An 18,129-nucleotide genomic window follows, 5' to 3' on the forward strand; every position below is an offset into this window, starting at 1 on the left:
ACCTGGGCTCAAGTGATACTCCTGCCTTGGCCTCCCAAAGTGCTGGGATTATAGGCATGAGCCACCACACCCGGCTGACTTGTTATCTTAAGATTGGGCTTTGCCATGCCTGTTAAACTTCAAGAAGCCGGGTGCGGTAGCTCAAGCCTGTAATCCCAGCACTTTGGGAGGCCGAGACGGGCGGATCACGAGGTCAGGAGATCGAGACCATCCTGGCTAACACAGTGAAACCCCGTCTCTACTAAAAAAAATACAAAAAACTAGCTGGGCAAAGTGGCGGGCGCCTGTAGTCCCAGCTACTCGGGAGGCTGAGCCAGGAGAATGGCGTAAACCCGGGAGGTGGAGCTTGCAGTGAGCTGAGATCCGGCCACTGCATTCCAGCCCAGGTGACAGCGAGACTCCGTCTCAAAAAAAAAAAAACAAAGAAACTTCAAGAAGATATGATCTGCTCTAATAGAAATTTTAAAGACTCTTCTGTATTACTATTATCTTTGTTATGTCATGACTATTTTTTTTTATTTATTTATTTATTTATTTATTTATTTATTTTGAGATGGAGTCTCACTCTGTCGCCCAGGCTGGAGTGCAGTGGCATGATCTCAGCTCACTGCAACCTCCACCTCCCGGGTTCAAGTGATTCTCCTGCCTCAGCCTCCCTAGTAGCTGAGATTACAGGTACTTGCCACCACACTTGGCTAATTTTTGTATTTTTAGTAGAGATGGGGTTTCACCATGTTGGCCAGGCTGGTCTTGAACTCCTGACCTCAGGTGATCCTCCTGCCTCGGCCTCCCAAAGTGTTGGGATTACAGCTGTGAGCCACCGCACCTGGCCAAGACTTTACATTGATGTGAAAATCAGGCATCTCACGGTACTAAAAAATAAATAAATAAATAAATAAAATTCTGAAAAATACAGGTGCTGAGTTTTTTTGATGGTAGAGCAATTTTTTTTTTTTTTTTTGGGGGGGACGGAGCCTCCCCCTTTCGCCCAGGCTGGAGTGAAATGGTGCAATCTTGGCTCACTGCAACCTCCGCCCCCCAGGTTCAAGTGATTCTCCTGCCTCAGCCTCCCAAGTAGCTGGGATTATGGGCACATGCCACCATGCCTGGCTAATTTTTGTATTTTTAGTAGAGACAAGGTTTCACCATGTTGGCCAGGCTGATCTCCAACTCTGACCTCAGGTGATCTACCCGCCTCAGCCTCCCAAAGTGCTGGGATTACAGGCGTGAACCACTGTGCCCGGCCTTATTTTTTCTTTTTTTGAGACAAGGTCTCACTCTGTCACCCAGACTGGAATGCAGTGGCTTGATCTCAGCCCACTTGCAGCCCTGACCTTCTGGACTGAAGTGATTCTCCCACCTTAGCCTCCTGAGTAGGTGGGACTACAGGCGTGTGCCACCATGCCTGGCTAATTTTTGTAGTTTTTGTAGAGACGGGGTTTTGCCATGTTGCCCAGGCTGGTCACAAACTCCTGAGCTCAAGCAGTTTGTCAGCCTTGGCCTTCCAAAGTGCTGGGATTACAAGCGTGAGCCACAGTGCCTGATCATGAGACCAATTTTTTTTTTTTTTTTTTTGAGATAGAGTCTCACTGTGTCACCCAGGCTGGAGTGCAGTGGCATGATTGTGGCCCACTGCAACCTCTGCCTCCCGGGTTCAACTGATTCTTATGCCTCAGCCTCCCAAGTAGCTGGGACTATAGGCACACGCCACCACACCCAGCTAATTTTTGTATTTTTAGTAGAGACAGTGTTTCTTCGTATTGGTCATGCTGGTCTTGAACTCCTGACCTTGTGATCTGCCCGCCTCGCCCTCCCAAAGTGCTAGGATTACAGGTGTGAGCCACAGCACCCTGCCAGAGAACAATTTTTTAATAGTAACTTATTATATATAGTATTTTATGTAGTACCTATTTCGTACAGTGCAACTTGTTTTTAAACTATTTATAGGCTGGGTGCAGTGGCTCATGCCTGTATTCCAAGCACTTTGGGAGGCTGAGGCAGGAGGATTACTTGAGGTCAGGAGTTCAAGACCAGCCTGGCCAATATGATGAAACCCCATCTCTACTAAAAATACAGAATTAGCTGGGCATGGTGGCATGCACCTGTATTCCCAGCTACTTTCAAGGCCGAGGTGAGAGGATTGCTTGAGCCTGGGAGTTCAAGGCTGCAAATAGCTATTATCATGCTACTGCACTCTAGTCTGGGTAACAGAGTGAGATCCCATCTTTTTTTTTTTTTTTTTTTTTTTTTTTTTTTTTTTTTTTTTTTTTTTGAGACGGAGTCTCGCTCTGTCGCCCGGGCTGGAGTGCAGTGGCCGGATCTCAGCTCACTGCAAGCTCCGCCTCCCGGGTTCACGCCATTCTCCTGCCTCAGCCTCCGGAGTAGCTGGGACTACAGGCGCCCGCCACCTCGCCCGGCTAGCTTTTTGTATTTTTTTAGTAGAGACGGGGTTTCACTGTGTTAGCCAGGATGGTCTCGATCTCCTGACCTCGTGATCCGCCCGCCTCGGCCTCCCAAAGTACTGGGATTACAGGCTTGAGCCACCGCGCCTGGCCAGAGATCCCATCTTAAAAAAAAAAAGAAAACAAAACTATTTATTGCTTGTGTCTGCTTTATTTTCAAAGGTCTAACTCATCTTATTACTATGGATTTACACCAGAAGGAAATTCAGGGCTTCTTCAATATTCCTGTTGACAATTTAAGAGCATCTCCTTTCTTATTACAGTATATTCAAGAAGAGGTGAGCTAGCTCAAACTTTTTTATTTTAACATTCTGATTAAGGTTGAAAGATGTATTTCCATTTCCTTAGGATATCCCTAAAGGGTTAAAACTTGATGTATTCTACCTAAAGTACCTTTATACTTTATAGATATAATCCAACATATTTTAGAATTCTGAATCTGCAGTTTGTTTCTTTAGTTAAGCTCTTAAAACTGCTTTTTCTTTTGGATGTCAGGTACCTAGAAGTGGACTAGATATGATTGTAATGAGTAATTCACTCTCATTACTAGTCTATGCTTGGTCCTGGTTCTGTTTTATATATCCATCTATCCATCCTGTCTGTCTGTCCACCTAGTTATAATAGTCAGCATCCATGATCCCCCCCTCCCAGCAGGAAAACTAGAATCATCAGAATGACTTAGAGCTGCTCGTGGGCTCCTTCTCTCTCCTCTCCCCTGCCTCCTTACACCCTAGGGAACCACTGTCCTGAAGCGATGTTGAATTTATCCAATGCTTTTTCTGTATCAGTGGAGATGATCATGTTTTTTCCCTTCATTCTATTAATGTGGTTTATTACCACCCTTGCATCCTGGGGTTACATTTGTTTTTCTTTGATATGAGTTAGCATTTTTGTGACTTGCTATTTAAGAAAGCTTTTAAAATGTTAATTGATGTTGTACTTAGCTATTTTGCTTTTAGCTGTTTTTCTTTCTTTCTTTCTTTTTTTTTTTTTTTTTGAGATGGAGTCTCGCCCTGTCACGCCCAGGCTAGAGTGCAATGGCGTGATCTCGGCCCACTGAAACCTCCATCTCCCAGGTTCAAGCAGTTCTCCTACCTCAGCCTCCCGAGTAACTGGATTACAGGCATGCACTACCACCCCTGGCTAATTTTTTGTATCTTTAGTAGAGACGGGGTTTCAGCATGTTGGCCAGGCTGGTCTTGAACTCCTGACCTCGTGATCTGCCCGCCTCGGCCTCCCAAAGTGCTGGGATTACAGGCATGAGCCACCGCACCTGGCCTTAGCTGTTTTTCTTATATAAATTATTTCTCTCTTTAATAACTTTTCTAGAGAGCTTCTTTTTACAGTACTTTATTTGAAAGATGGCAGTTATTATAGGTTTCTGAGGAACTTCTTTCTGGTAAGAGTACAGGGCTTCCCCATTCTCTAGCAATTGATATTAAGTTCTTATAGAGAAAATGAATTTAAGTATTTTTGAAAGAGAAAAATGTAAAATATTCTGCTTTTTTTTTTCTTTAAAGTTGCACACAAGAAACATAAAAACTCTAGTCCAGGCGCAGTGGCTCACACCTATAATCCCAGCACTTTGGGAGTCCAAGGTGGGTGGATCACTTGAGGTCAGGAGTTCAGACCAGCCTAGCCAACATGGTGAAACTCCGTCTCTACTAAAAATACATAATTAGCTGGATATGGTGGTGGGCGCCTGTAATCCCAGTTACTTGGGAGGCTGAAGCAGGAGAATTGCTTGAACCTGGGAGGTGGAGGTTGCAGTGAGCCAGGATTGTGCCATGGCACTCCTGCCTGGGTGACAGAGCGAGACTCTGTCTCATAAAAAACAAAAAAGAAAACAAAAGTACTCTAACAAATTCAAAAAATAATAGAGACTTTAATTTTGCCTGAAAATTTTTCTGTTGTTCTTTGAGACAGGGTCTTTCTCTGTCACCCAGGCTGGACTGCTGTGGTGCCATGATAGCTCACTGCAGCCTTGAACTCCTGGGCTCAAGAGATTTCTCCCACCTCAGTCTCCTGAGTAACTGAGATTAGAGGTGTGCCACCACACCTAGCTAATTAAAAAAAAATATTTCCAGAGTTAGAATCTTGCTATGTTACCCAGGCTGATCTCAAACTCTGTGCCTGCCCTAATTTTACCTGAATATTATTCTCAGTTGAGAGAGATGGTGAGATAAAATTGGCAAATGTCTTGATAGGGAAGGATGAAGAGGTTTAGGCAGAGAGAGAGTGAGCATTGAACATGGTTCAGTTAGCAACCAACCATGCGGAGAAACCTGTCATTTTGGAAGAAATAGAGCAGTCGCTATAGACTTATATGGGTTGCTGTCAACATCTTGTGGTTTTAGGGGATGTTTCCATTCCAGACACAGGCATGTGTGCCAGTGTCTCAAGGCACAAATGGCGATTGCACCTCTTGAGGGATGCCCAGTGGGTAAGCCTAAAGAACGAAGGCTGGGGCACCCTTGTGCTGGTCGCAAGGTCAGGCTGGAAGCCTAAGCCTAGTCATTGCCTGTAGTGCAGGCCTATACCTCAGGATGACACTGCCCTCTACTTGAAAAAATCCCCATTTTAGTTTCATTGTTGAGAAGTCAGGGCTGGGTGTGGTGGCCCACACCTATAATCCCAGCACTTTGAGAGGCTGAGGAGGTTGGATCAGTTTAGTCCAGGAGTTCAAGACCATCCTCGGCAATATGGCAAAACCCTGTCTCCACAAAAACTACAAAAATTAACCAGGTGTGGTGGTGCATGCCTGTAGTCCCAGCTACTCAAGAGGACGAGAAGTGGGAGGATTGCTTGAGCCTGGGAGGTCGAAGTTGTCCAGGTGGTCGAGGCTGCATTGAGCCGTGATCTGGGTGACAGAATGAGATTCCGTCTTAAAAAAAAAAAAAAAAATTAATGTATGGGAACTCAGTGTTAAAAAGGAATTTTTGTCGTATTGCTTTTTCTTTTTTTTTTTTTTGAAGACAGAGTCTCTCTTTGTCACTCAGGCTGGAACACAATCTTGGCTCACAGCAACCTCTGCCTCCCGGTTGAAGCGATTCTCCTGCCTCAGCCTCCCGAGTAGCTGGGATTACAGGCATGCACCACCACACCTGGCTAATTTTGTATTTTTAGTAGAGACAGGGGTTCTCCATGTTGGTTAGGCTGGTCTCGAACTCCCAACCTCAGGTGATCTGCCCACCTTCGCCTCCCAAAGTGCTGGGATTACAGGCATGAGCCACTGCACTCGGCCTAATTGTTGTATTTTTAGTAGAGATAGCGTTTTACCGTGTTGACCAGGCTGGTCTTGAACTTCTGAACTCCAGAGATCTGCCTGCCTCAGCTTCCCAAAGTACTGGTATTACAGGCATGAGCCACCACACCTGGCCTGTATTGCCTTTTTATAGTATCTTGTCTCTTTTGTTTTTATGTGTTAGAATCTCTTAAAGCAGGGGATAGATATTCATCTTTCACTGAATCTAAGGTGCTGTCAGTCCAGGCTTACATTATTTTATGTCACCAAGAAAAACGAAAACACTGCTAATTATACTGTGGCACCGTGCCTTCTTGTCACTTAGTGATCCTATTCTGCAGGTTTTGATGCTGACACTTTCATCTCTGAAATACTTTCTCTATCTCTTGTGTTTGTCACTGGAATTTAAGCACCTTCTGCCAGAGTTAGAAGGAACATTCTGGTACTAGGATGCTCGTTGCCTTGAAACTTTTGCCATCTATTCTTTTTTTTTTTTTTTTTGAGACGGAGTCTTGCTCTGTCGCCCAGGCTGGAGTGTAGTGGCGTGATCTCGGCTCACTGCAAGCTCCGCCACCCGAGTTCACACCATTTTCCTGCTTCAGCCTCCCCAATAGCTGGGACTACAGGCACCTACCACCACGCCTAGCTAATTTTTTTGTATTTTTGGTAGAGACGGGTTTTACCGTGTTAGCCAGGATGGTCTCAATCTCCTGACCTGGTGATCCGCCTGCCTCGGCCTCCCAAAGTGCTGGGATTACAGGCGTGAGCCACCGCGCCCAGCCAACTTTTGCCATCTATTCTGAGGGCGTCTGTCAGTGTCTGTTGCCTTCCGCTGCATTGCTGGGGATGTGTCAGGCAGTCCTTTTCCAGTTCAGTCCTTTTCACAGTTTCACCTACTGGTAGGGATCTTCCTTTCTTAAGTTTCATAAAGCATTTGATTGTTGCCTTGCAAGAAAATGTGGAATCGTATCATTTTTCCAGTGATAAATATTGATTCATGAATATTAAATTACACCCTGATGGTCCCTTCCTGTATCTTTCTGCATACACGATAATTTTTCTTTTCTTGTTTTTTTTTTTTTTTTTTTTTTTGAGACGGAATCTCGCTCTGTCGCCCAGGCTGGAGTGCAGTGGCCGGATCTCAGGATCTCAGCTCACTGCAAGCTCCGCCTCCCGGGTTTACGCCATTCTCCCGCCTCAGCCTCCCGAGTAGCTGGGACTACAGGCGCCCACCACCTCGCCCGGCTAGTTTTTTGTAATTTTTTGTAGAGACGGGGTTTCACCGTGTTAGCCAGGATGGTCTCGATCTCCTGACCTCGTGATCCGCCCGACTCGGCCTCCCAAGTGCTGGGATTACAGGCTTGAGCCACCGCGCCCGGCCTTTTTTTTTTTTTTTTTTTATGAGACGGAGTTTTGCTCTTGTTACCCAGGCTGGAGTGCATTGGTGCGATCTCGGCTCACCGCAACCTCTGCCTCCCAGGTTCAAGCGATTCTCCTGCCTCAGCCTCCCGAGTAGCTGGGATTACAGGCATGGGCCACCATGCCCGGCTAATTTTGTATTTGTAGTAGAGAGGGGGTTTCTCCATGTTAGTCAGGCTGGTCTTGAACTCCCGACCTCAGGTCATCCACCCACCTCAGCCTCCCAGAGTGCTGGGATTAAAAGCGTGAGCCACCACGCCTGACTTGATAATTTTTCATTTTAGTGAAAAATTTAATGAAAAGAATCATAGTAATTCTTTCTGGAGACATTTTAAATGGTTCAAACGATTCTCCTGCCTCAGCCTCCTGAGTAGCTGGATTACAAGTGTGCACCACCACGCCTGGCTAATATTTTTTTGCATTTTTAGTAGCGAGGGGGTTTCACCATGCTGGCCATGCTGGTCTTGGCTCAGATGTTCTGCCCGCCTTGGCCTCCCAAAGTGCTGGGATTATGGGCATGAGCCACCATGCCTGGCCATCTTTGGGAATTTTTTTTTTAATCTGTTAAGTGTTTCATCCCTTCTATTTCTTTTATTATTGTCCTTTGGGAACTATAAGTCCTGAAAATTTTGGATCTAGTCTCTATAACTTTTAAAAACTTGTTTTACTTTTTGCATACTTATATATAGCATTCTGGGGAAATTCCTTGGCTTGGTCTTCCCTGGTTTGTTCTTAAAGTTGTGTTTATTCTACTGTTAAGCCAGCCAGCTACTGGGTTTCTTTAGACCATAATAACTTCCTCCTCCTAGATTTATTTGTGGTTCTTTTTCATAATAACTTGTTCTTTCTTGTTGTATATAATTTCCCGTTTTAACCTCTGTAGAGACAATAGACTTGTTAGAGTCCTTTCTTTTAGGTCCTTTAATTGTTATTAACTGTTTTCTTGGTTCTATCTTTTCTTGGCTGGGTTTGGTAATGTTTGATGAGACAAGGAAGTACATAAAAAAGTTTAGAAAGACTGCCAGCAAAAATAATGAAAGTGCCCAAATGGAAATATATTTTACTGCCTTACTTCCTGAGAGTGTTGGATAAATTAGGCTTTCCTGTAGATACAGCTGAAACACGTGATTATTGCTGGCTGCAAGTGTACTATATTATTCAAATTAATTATTTTTTTGTTCATTTGCTAAGTAGTTATTATTTAGTGCTTGTTATATGGTAGGCATTGTTTTACATATGGTGCTAGATGTTATTAACTGCTCATATTAAAATTCATTGGTGTAATTGAAAACAAGGAGAATATAGTTAATATATTTTTTTTAAAATAGTGCTGGGCTGATTATCCTTTAACAAATTGGTTGCTTCAACATGTTATGACTGCGATATGTTAAACAGCCATTTGTTTGGACTGCACTAATTTGGAATTTGACAGTCAGCTTGTACTCAGATTGAATTGGATATCCTTATACTTTGAAATTACATGTAATTAAGAATCTTGTTGACTAGATATATAGAAACATCTTTATACTGCATTATTAGTATTTGCTGGCAGAGATAAGAGCTAATCACCAATTATCCCTACTTTTTTCCTAAAAGAAGTCTGTGGCTCACACGTTAGTAATATTTTTTCGTAGACAGGTTCCTTTCTTCATTTTCCAAAGAAGAATTTTACTTTGAACTTTTTCTTTTTTTAGAAAACTTTCAACTAACCAAGCATTTTTGGGTCTGTTAGAATTTTCCTTTTTGTTGACATGCAGTAATATCTTCTTGTCTGTCACAGATCCCAGATTACAGGAATGCAGTAATCGTGGCCAAGTCTCCAGCATCGGCGAAGAGGTAAGTGGGAATCTCACAACCTCTTTCTGGATCTACTTCTAAGGATTGTATCCCTGATGAGTTCCAGGCATTCTAATTTGAACTTCAGTGGTTCCCAGTGATATCTCTTATTTTTCTTCCATGGACTGGTATTTTAAGATTGTTCTGTCAACTCCATTTATTAAGTAAACATTTTAATTTACTCTCTTTTTTTTTTTTCCAATCCCACTCTATGATTGCCAGACATATTTCTTAAGTTATCTTCTACTTACACTTTCTTTTATTTCTTTTTATTATTTTTATTTATCTTTTGAGATGCAGTTTTGCTCTTGTTGCCCAAGCTGGAGTGTAGTGGCGTGATCTCGGCTCACCACAACCTCCACCTCCCAGGTTCAAGTGATTCTCCTGCCTCAGCCTCCCAAGTAGCTGGGATTACAGGCGTGCACCACCATGCCTGGCTAATGTTTGTATTTTTAGTAGAGATGGGGTTTCACCATGTTGGTCAGGCTGGTCTCAAACTCCTGACTTCAGGTGATCCACCCGCCTCAGCCTCCCATAGTGCTGGGATTACAGGCGTGAGCCACCACACCAGGCCTTATATTTATTTTTATTTTTAATAGTAGAAACAGAGTTTCGCCATGTCATCCAGACCGGTCTTGAACTACTGAGGCTCAAACGATCCACCCACCCACCTTAGCTTCCCAAAGTACTGGGATTATAGGCATGAGCCACCGCCCTTGGCCAGTACCTCAGTCCTTTTGATTTCTGAGTAATGTTGCATTGTATGTGTATGCTAGTTTGTTTATTCATTCATCTGTTGATGGACACTTATTTTTTTTTTTTTTTTACCTTTTGGCTATTATGAATAATACTCCTATGATCATTCATGGATTAGTTTTTGTGTGGGCATAAATTTTCATTTTTCATTTCTTGTGGATATATATTAGGATTGGAATTGCTGGGTCATATGGCAGTTTCGTTTATGTTTTAAGGAACTACCAGTCTCTTTTCCACTGCAGCTGCCCATTTTACATTCCCACCAGCAGAGTGTGGGGGTTCCAACTTCTCTACATCCTCACCGACACTTAATTCTCTGATGTTTTTCATTATAATCATCCTAGTGGGTGTGAAATGGTACTTTATTGTGGTTTTCATTTGCATTTTCCCTAATGATTGATGATGTTGAGTATCTTTTTTTTTTTTTTTTTTTTTAATGACACAGGGTCTCACTATGTTGCCCAGGCTGGGCTCAAACTCTTGGGCTCAATCAATCCTTCTGCCTCAGCCTGTTGAGTATATACATATATATGTGTATGTATATATAGGTGCATATATATGTATATACATGTATATATGTGTGTGTGTGTATTTTTTATATATATATATATATGTATTTTTTTTTGAGACAGAGTCTCGCTCTGTTGCCTAGGCTGGAGTGCAGTGGCACAATCTTGGCTCACTGCAACCTCCGCCTCCCAGGTTTAAGCGATTCTTCTGCTTCAGCCTCCTGAGTAGCTGGGATTACAAGTATGTGCCACCATGCCCAGTTGTTGAGTATATTTTTATGTGCTTTTTGCCCATTTGTATATATTTGGAGAAATGCCTGTTAACACCCTTTGCTCTTTTAATAATTGGGTTGTCTTTTTGTTGAGTTACAAGCATTCTTTTATGTATTCTACATACTAAACCCTTGTTAGATACGTGATTTGCAGATATTTTCTCTCTTTCTGCAGATTGTCTTTTCACTGCCTTGATGGTGTTCTTTCACAGAAACAGATTTCAATATTGGTAAAGTTCATTTATCTTTTTTTTTTTTTTTTTGAGACGGAGTCTCGGTCTGTTGCCCAGGCTGGAGCGCAGTAGCATGGTCTCGGCTCACTGCAACTTCTACCTCCTTGCTACAAGTAATTCTCCTGCCTCAGCCTCCTGAGCAGCTGGGATTACAGGTGCCCGCCACCCCACCTGGCTAATTTTTTGTATTTTTAGTAGAGATGGGGTTTCACCATGTTGGCCAGGCTGGTCTCAAACTCTTGACCTCATGATCCGCCTGCTTTGGCCTCCCAAATCAGTTTTATCTTTTTTGTTATTGCCTCTGCTTCTGATGTCATATCTAAGAATCCATTGGCCAGGTGCAGTGGCTCACTTCTGTAATCTCAGCACTTTGGGAGGCTGAGGCAGGAGGATCACTTGAGCCCAGAAATTTGAGACTAGCCAGGGCAATATAGTGAGACCTCGTTTCTAAGGGTTTAGAAAAACATTAACTGGATGTGGTGGCGTGTGTCTGTGGTTCTAGCTACTTGGGTGGCTGAGGTGGAAGGATTGCTAGAGCCCAGGAGGTCAGGGTACAGTGAGCTGTGATTGCACCACTGCCTTCCAGTCTGATTGACACAGCCAGATCCTGTCTCAAAAAAAAAAAAAAAAGAAGAGTCCATTGCCAAATCCAAGGTCATGAAATTTACCTCTGTATTGTCTCCTAATGATTTTAGTTTTTGCTCTTATATTTAGGTATTTGATATTTTATTTATTTATTTTTGAGACAGAGTCCAGAGTCTTGCTCTGTTGTCCAGGCTCGAGTGCAGTGGCATGATCTTGGCCCACTGCAACCTCCACCTCCTGGATTCAAGCAGTTCTCCTGCCTCAACCTCTTCAGTAGCTGGGATTACAGGCACGTGCCACCATGCCTGGCTAATTTTTGTATTTTTAGTAGAGACAGGGTTTCACCATGTTCGTCAGGCTAGTCTCAAACTCCTGACCTCAAGTGATCCTCCCGCCTTGGCCTCCCAAAACGCTGAGATTACAGGCATGAGCCACCGTGCCTGGCTGGTCTTTGATCATTTTGAGTTAATATGTGTATGTGGAGTAAGATGAGCATCCAGCTTCATTCTGAGCATGTGGAGATGCAGTTATTCCAGCACCATTTGTTGAAAGACTACCTTTTCTCCATTATATTGTCTTTGCTCTTTCATCAAAGATCAGTTGACAATATTTATGTAGGTCTATTTCTGAGCTCTCTGTTTTGTTCCATTTATATATTTGTCTGTTCTTTCACCACTCCCACACTGTCTTGATTACTATAGCTTTTTTTTTTTTTTAAGACTGTGTCTCTGTTACCTAGGCTGGAGTACAGTTGCTTGATCTCAGCTCACTGCAACCTCCACCTCCTGGGCTCAAGCCATTCTTGTGCCTCAGCCTCCCAAGTAGCTGGGCTTACAGGTGTGCACCACTGTGCCTGGCTAATTTTTGTGTTTTTAGTAGAGATGGGGTTTCGCCATGTTGGCCAGGCCGGTCTCCAACTCCTGACCTCAAGTGATCTTGACCTCAAGTGATCCTCCCAAAATATTGGGATTACAGGCGTGAGCCACCGCACCCAGCCACCATAGCTTTTTTATTTTTTTTGAGACAGAGTTTCACTCTTGTTTCTCAGGCTGCACAATCTCAGCTCACTGCAACCTCTGCCTCCCAGGTTCAAGTAGCTCTACTGCCTCAGCCTCCCAAGTAGCTGGGATTACAGATGTGCACCACTTCACTTGGCTAATTAGTAGAGATGGTGTTTCACTATGTTGATCAGGCTGGTGACCAACCTGATCTCCTGACATCAGGTGATCCATCCACCTTGGCCTCCCAAAGTACTGGGATTATAGATGTGAGCCACCACGCTCGGCCCTCTATAGCTTTTTTTTATTTTGATACGGAGTTTTGCTCCTGTTACCCAGGCTGGGGTACAATGGCACGATTTCGGCTCACCCCACAACCTCTACCTCCTAAGTTCAAGTGATTCTCCTGCCTCAGCCTTCTGACTAGCTGGGATTACAGGCATGAGCCACCACGCCTATCTAATTTTGTATTTTTAGTAGAGATGGGGTTTCTCCGTGTTGGTCAGACTGGTATCGAACTCCTGACCTCAGGTGATCCACCTGCCGCGGCCTCCCAAAGTGTTGGGATTATAGGCGTGAGCCACTGCGCCCAGCCTTCTATAGCTTTTCAATCGTCTTTTTTTTTTTGAGACGGAGTCTCACTCTGTTGTCCAGACTGGAGTGCAGTGGCACAATCTCAGCTCACTGCAACCTCTGCCTCCTGGGTTTAAGCAGTTCTCTGCCTCAGCCTCCCGAGTAGCTGGAATTACAGGTACCCACCGCCACACCCAACTAATTTTTATAGTTTTAGTAGAGATGGGGTTTCACCATCTTGGCCAGGCCAGTCTTGAACTCCTGACCTCATGATCCACTTGCCTCAGTCTCCCAAAGTGCTGGGATTACAGGTGTGAGCCACCACGCCCAGTCTCAATAGTCTTCAAGTTGGGTATTGTCACACCTCCAACTTTGTAGGCTATTCCGGGTCTTTTGCCTCTCCATATAAACTTCAGAATCAGTTTTTTGAAATCCACAAAATAACTTGTTGGGATTTGGATTGGGATTTGCATTAAATCTATAGATCAAATTGGGAAGAACTGGCATATTGACAATATTGAGTCTTCCTATCCATGAACATGGGATATCATTTTTTAAAAATTCGTCTTTGATTTCTGTCATCAGAGTTTTCCCCATATAGATGTGTACTTTTTTTTTTTTTTTTTTTTTTTAAAGAGACAAAGTCTTGCTGTGTTTACCCAGGCTGGAGTGCACTGGTGCCATCACAGCTCACTACAGCCTTGAATTTTTGGGCTAATGGCAGTCCTTTCATTTCAGCCTCCTAAGTAGCTAGGACTATAGATGTGCAGCACTATGCCTGGCTAATTAAAAATGCTTTTTTTTTTTTTTTTTTTTTTTTTTTTTTTTTTTGCTACAGACAGGGGTCTGACTGTGTTGCCTAGGCTGGTCTCTAACACCTAGGCTCAGCCTCCCAGTGTTGGAATTGCAGGCATGAGCCATCACTTCCAGCCCATATTTTGTTATATTTATGCCTAAATAAATATTTCATTTCTTTGGGTATCGCTTAATTTTTTAGCCATTGTTTTCTTTAGTGCTGTGAACATATTTATGATAGCTAATTTATTCTGTCTAGTTATTCTGACATTGGGCTTTTTCAGAGATTGTTTCTGTTGACTGCTTTTTTCCTGTATATGGGCCATGTTTTTTTTTTAATTTTTAAAAAAACTTCTTACTTTATTATTTTAATTTAATTTAATTTTTATTTTTATTTTATGACAGAGTCTTGCTCTGTTGCCCAGGCTGGAGTACAGTGGCGTGATCTCGGCTCCCTGTGACCTCTGCCTCCCGGGTTCCAGCAGTTCTCCTGCCTCAACCTCCTGAGTAGCTGGGATTACAGGAGTGTGCCACCACACCCAGCTAATTTTTGTATTTTTAGTAGAGACAGGGTTTCATCATGTTGGCTGGGCTGGTCTCAAACTCCTGACCCCAGGTGATCCACCCATCTCGGCCTCCCGAAGTGCTGGGATTAGTGTGAACCACCGTGCCTGACCCAAACTTCTTACTTTTTTTTTTTGAGATGGAGTCTTGCTCTGTCGCCCAAGCTGGAGTGCAGTGGCGCGATCTCGGCTCACTGCAAGCTCTGCCTCCCAGGTTCATGCCATTCTCCTGCCTCAGCCTCCCGAGTAGCTGGGACTACAGGCGCCTGCCACCACGCCCGGCTAATTTTTTGTATTTTTAGTAGAGACGGGGTTTCACAGTGTTAGCCAGGATGGTCTCGATCTCCTGACCTCGTGATCTGCCCTCCTCAGCCTCCCAAAGTGCTAGGATTACAGGCGTGAGCCACCGTGCCCAGCCCAAAACTTCTTACTTTAAAAAAGCATACAGAAACAAGATCTTGCTGTGTTTCTGGACCGGTCTCAAACTCCTGGCCTCAAGCAGTCCTCCTGCCTTGGCCTCCCAAAGTTCTAGAATTAAAAGTGAGCCACCATGCCTGGCCCATATTTTCCTTTTTGTCTGCATGCCTTATACATTTTAGTTAAAAACAACATTTTAAATTATGTAATGTGAAAAATCTGAGCATCAGATTCTACCTCCACCAATTCTCAGTGTTTGTTGCTGCTGTTGTTTCTGTGATATGTTCGTTTACTGGCTATCTTGTGCCAATTCTGTAAAGTCTGTATTCTTTGTAGCGTTCAGCCACTGAAGTCTCTGGTTGGTTAGCTTACTGGCCAGCTAATGATTGGACAGAGATTTCCTGAAATGCCTTGAAGCAATAAATCTCCCACTTTCTTCAAGGTCTGTGTGTGTGTTTGTGCACGTCTTCAATTCTCCCAGCAGCTTACAACTCTGCCTTAGCCTTTACTTCCTGGTTGCACAGTGCCTTGAGGTCAGCCAAGGTTCAAGGTTAGGGGCTTTTCAGGTCCTTCCCGGGTAAGCGCATGTTTTTTACATGCAGGAATAAGCTTTTCAAGGCCCATATGGCCATCTCATTCCCTAGATTTTACTTTTTTTTTTTTTTTTTGTCTAGCCCCTAGTTTTACTCAACTGGCACTGTCACTTCAGGCAGCTGCAGCTGTTGATTGTTCAGCTACTCTGGAGATATGACTATTCACATAGAGTGAGCTCTAAATCTGGTCATATTCTCCAGCCCTGAGTCTTAGCGAGCTGCCAGATAGGCATAATAGTGACGGTTATCTGAGAATGGGCTTCTTGAGAAACTCCAAACCTGTTCTTTTCCCACCAGTGGTTGCTAGTCTTCTGGTTTCTCATGGCCACCATGTTTATGAGGTTTCCAATTTTTGTCTTTTGCAGAACTGGAGAGAGAGGCATGGGAATGGGGCAAGTTAAAACGCACAAAGTTTCTTTTCTTTTTTTTTTTTTTTTTTTTTGCGACAGAGTCTCACTCTGATGCCCAGACTGGAGTGCAGTGGCATGATTATGGTTTAGTGCAGCCTCGACTTCCTGGGCTCAGGTGATCCTCCCACCTCAGCCTCCCAGGTAGCTGAGACCACAGGCATGCAGCACCATTCCTGGCTAATTTTTGTGTTTTTTGTGGAGATGGGGTTTCACTATATTGCCCAGGCTGGTCTCCAACTCCTGGCCTCAAGTGATCGGCCCATCTTAGCCTCCCAAAGTGTTGGGATAATAGTCGTGAACTAGTAGCATGCCCAGCCCAAAGTTTGCTCAGCTGTTTTTCTTAAACGCTCCTCAGATTGTTGCAAGCCGTTGGTTAACTTCCATAGTTATGTAAAAGTTATTTTTTGCAAATTTTTTTAGAGTTTTTCTTTCTTTCATGGAGGAGCAGATTTTTTAGGGTCCTTATTCTGCCGTTCTAGAGTAGTGCTTCTCTATAGTGTTTTTTTGTTTGTTTTTGTTTTTTTTGTTTGTTTGTTTTTGAGACAGATTTTTATACTTGTCACCCAGGCTGGAGTGCAGTGATGCCATCTTGGCTCACTGCAACCTCCACCTCCCAGGTTCAAGTGATTCTTCTGTCTCAGCCTCCTGAGTAGTGGGGATTACAGGCTCCCATTATCACACCCAGCTAATTTTTGTATTCTTAGTAGAGATGGAGTTTTCACCGTGTTGGCCAGGCTGGTCTGGAACTCCTGACCTCAGGTGATCTGCCTGCCTCAACCTCCCAAAATGCTGGGATTACAGGCGTGAGCCACCACATCTGGCCCTCTATAGTATTTGAATATCTCCTTATATAGCTGTTTTAATGGTTGTTCTAAGTATTTTATTACATATACAAAACATATTACAATATACTGATGTCATTTTATCAATTTGGGTGAAATATAGAAGCCATACCTCTGTCTCTCTATGTCTGTTTATTCTCCCTGTTTTTAATATATTTGTCTTAAATATTTCCTATACATACATTTATAGCAGTATCAGGCTGTTACAACTTTTGCTTTTTTTTTTTTTTTTTCTTTTTGAAACGGAGTCTCACGCTGTCACCAGGCTGGGGTGCAATGGTGCAATCTCAGCTCATGGTAACCTCCACCTCCCAGGTTCAAGTGATTCTCCTGCCTCAGCCTCACGAGTAGCTGGGACTACAGGCGAGTGCCACCACGCCCAGCTAATTTTTGTATTTTTAGTAGAGGTGGGGTTTCACTGTGTTGGCCAGGATGGTCTCCATCTCTTGATCTCACTATCTGCCCACCTCAGCCTCCCAAAGTGCTGGGATTACAGGCGTGAGCCACCGCGCCCAGCCAGGATTTTTGGTTTTAAACGTCAAACATAATTTAGAAAAGTCAAGAAATGAAGGAAAGGTTATTATATTTACAAGTGTTTTTGGTTCCTTCTTCCTTCCTGATATTCCAAAGTTTCGTTTATTGTTTCCTTTCTGTTTAGAGTACCTCCTTTTGCCTCTTTTCAATACAGTTCTGTTGGTAATACATTTTGCTGGTTTTCCTTCATTTGAGAATGTCTAGAGTTCCTTTTCGTTCTTAAAGGATATTATTGCTGGGTATAGGATTCTGGAGTAACAGTTCTTTTCTCTCAGCACCTGGAAAGTTTTTGTGTCACTTTCTTCTGGTCACTGTGGTTTCTAATGAGAAGTTGGTTATCATCTGAATTGTTTTTCAAGATTTTTTTGTCTTTAGTTTTCAAAAGTTTAATCATGATATGTCTTGAGATTGCTTTGGGTTTATCCTGTTTGGTGTTTGCTGGACTTCTTGAAGCTGTGGGTTTATGTCTCTGACCAATTTGGGAAGTTTTTAGCCATTGTCTTTTAGTACTTTTTTAGTCCTACTGCCGTTCTCCTCTTTTTCTGGGACTTTATGACATAAATGTCAGATCTTTTTTTTTTTTTTTTTTTGGCGGGGGGGATGGAGTTTCACTGTTGTTGCCCAGGCTGGAGTACAATGGCGTGATCTCGGCTCACCGCAACCTCTGCCTCCCAGATTCAAGTGATTCTCCTGCCTCAGCCTCCCAAGTAGCTGGGATTATAGGCATGCATCACCACGGCCAGCTAATTTTGTATATTTAGTAGAGATGAGGTTTCACCATGTTGGTCAGGCTGGTCTTGAACTTCCGACCTCAGGTGATCCACCCACCTTGGCCTCCCAAAGTGCTGAGATTACAGGTGTGAGCCATTGCGCCCAGCTGATCTTTTATTACAGGTCCATGGGATTCTGGTTTTTCTTATTTTCTAGTCTTTTATAATTTTTTTTTTAGAGGATCTCACTATGTTACTCAGGCTGGTCTTGAACCCCTGGGCTCAAGTGATTCTCCCACCTTAGCCTCCAGAGTAGCTGAGACTGCAGGCACATGCCGCCATGCCCTGCCTCAGTCATCCTCTCTCTGTTGTCCAAAC

At 43.5% G+C, this 18,129-nt stretch overlaps 1 protein-coding gene across 3 annotated transcripts in view; it reads left to right on the top strand.

Moving 5' to 3' along the window:
* Positions 1–18,129, top strand: part of LOC117085318 (phosphoribosyl pyrophosphate synthase-associated protein 2) — a 51,575-nt gene that overhangs the window by 23,457 nt on the left and 9,989 nt on the right. For all 3 annotated transcript variants that reach the window (XM_033214101.1, XM_033214108.1, XM_033214116.1), the window contains 2 exons: positions 2,625–2,740; positions 8,906–8,961. In XM_033214101.1, coding sequence (XP_033069992.1) covers positions 2,625–2,740; positions 8,906–8,961 — 172 coding nt within the window. The remainder of the gene's footprint in view (positions 1–2,624; positions 2,741–8,905; positions 8,962–18,129) is intronic.

The sequence above is a fragment of the Trachypithecus francoisi genome, unplaced genomic scaffold, assembly GCF_009764315.1.
Source record: "Trachypithecus francoisi isolate TF-2019V2 unplaced genomic scaffold, Tfra_2.0 Contig00540, whole genome shotgun sequence".
In the NCBI taxonomy this organism is placed as follows: domain Eukaryota; kingdom Metazoa; phylum Chordata; class Mammalia; order Primates; family Cercopithecidae; genus Trachypithecus; species Trachypithecus francoisi.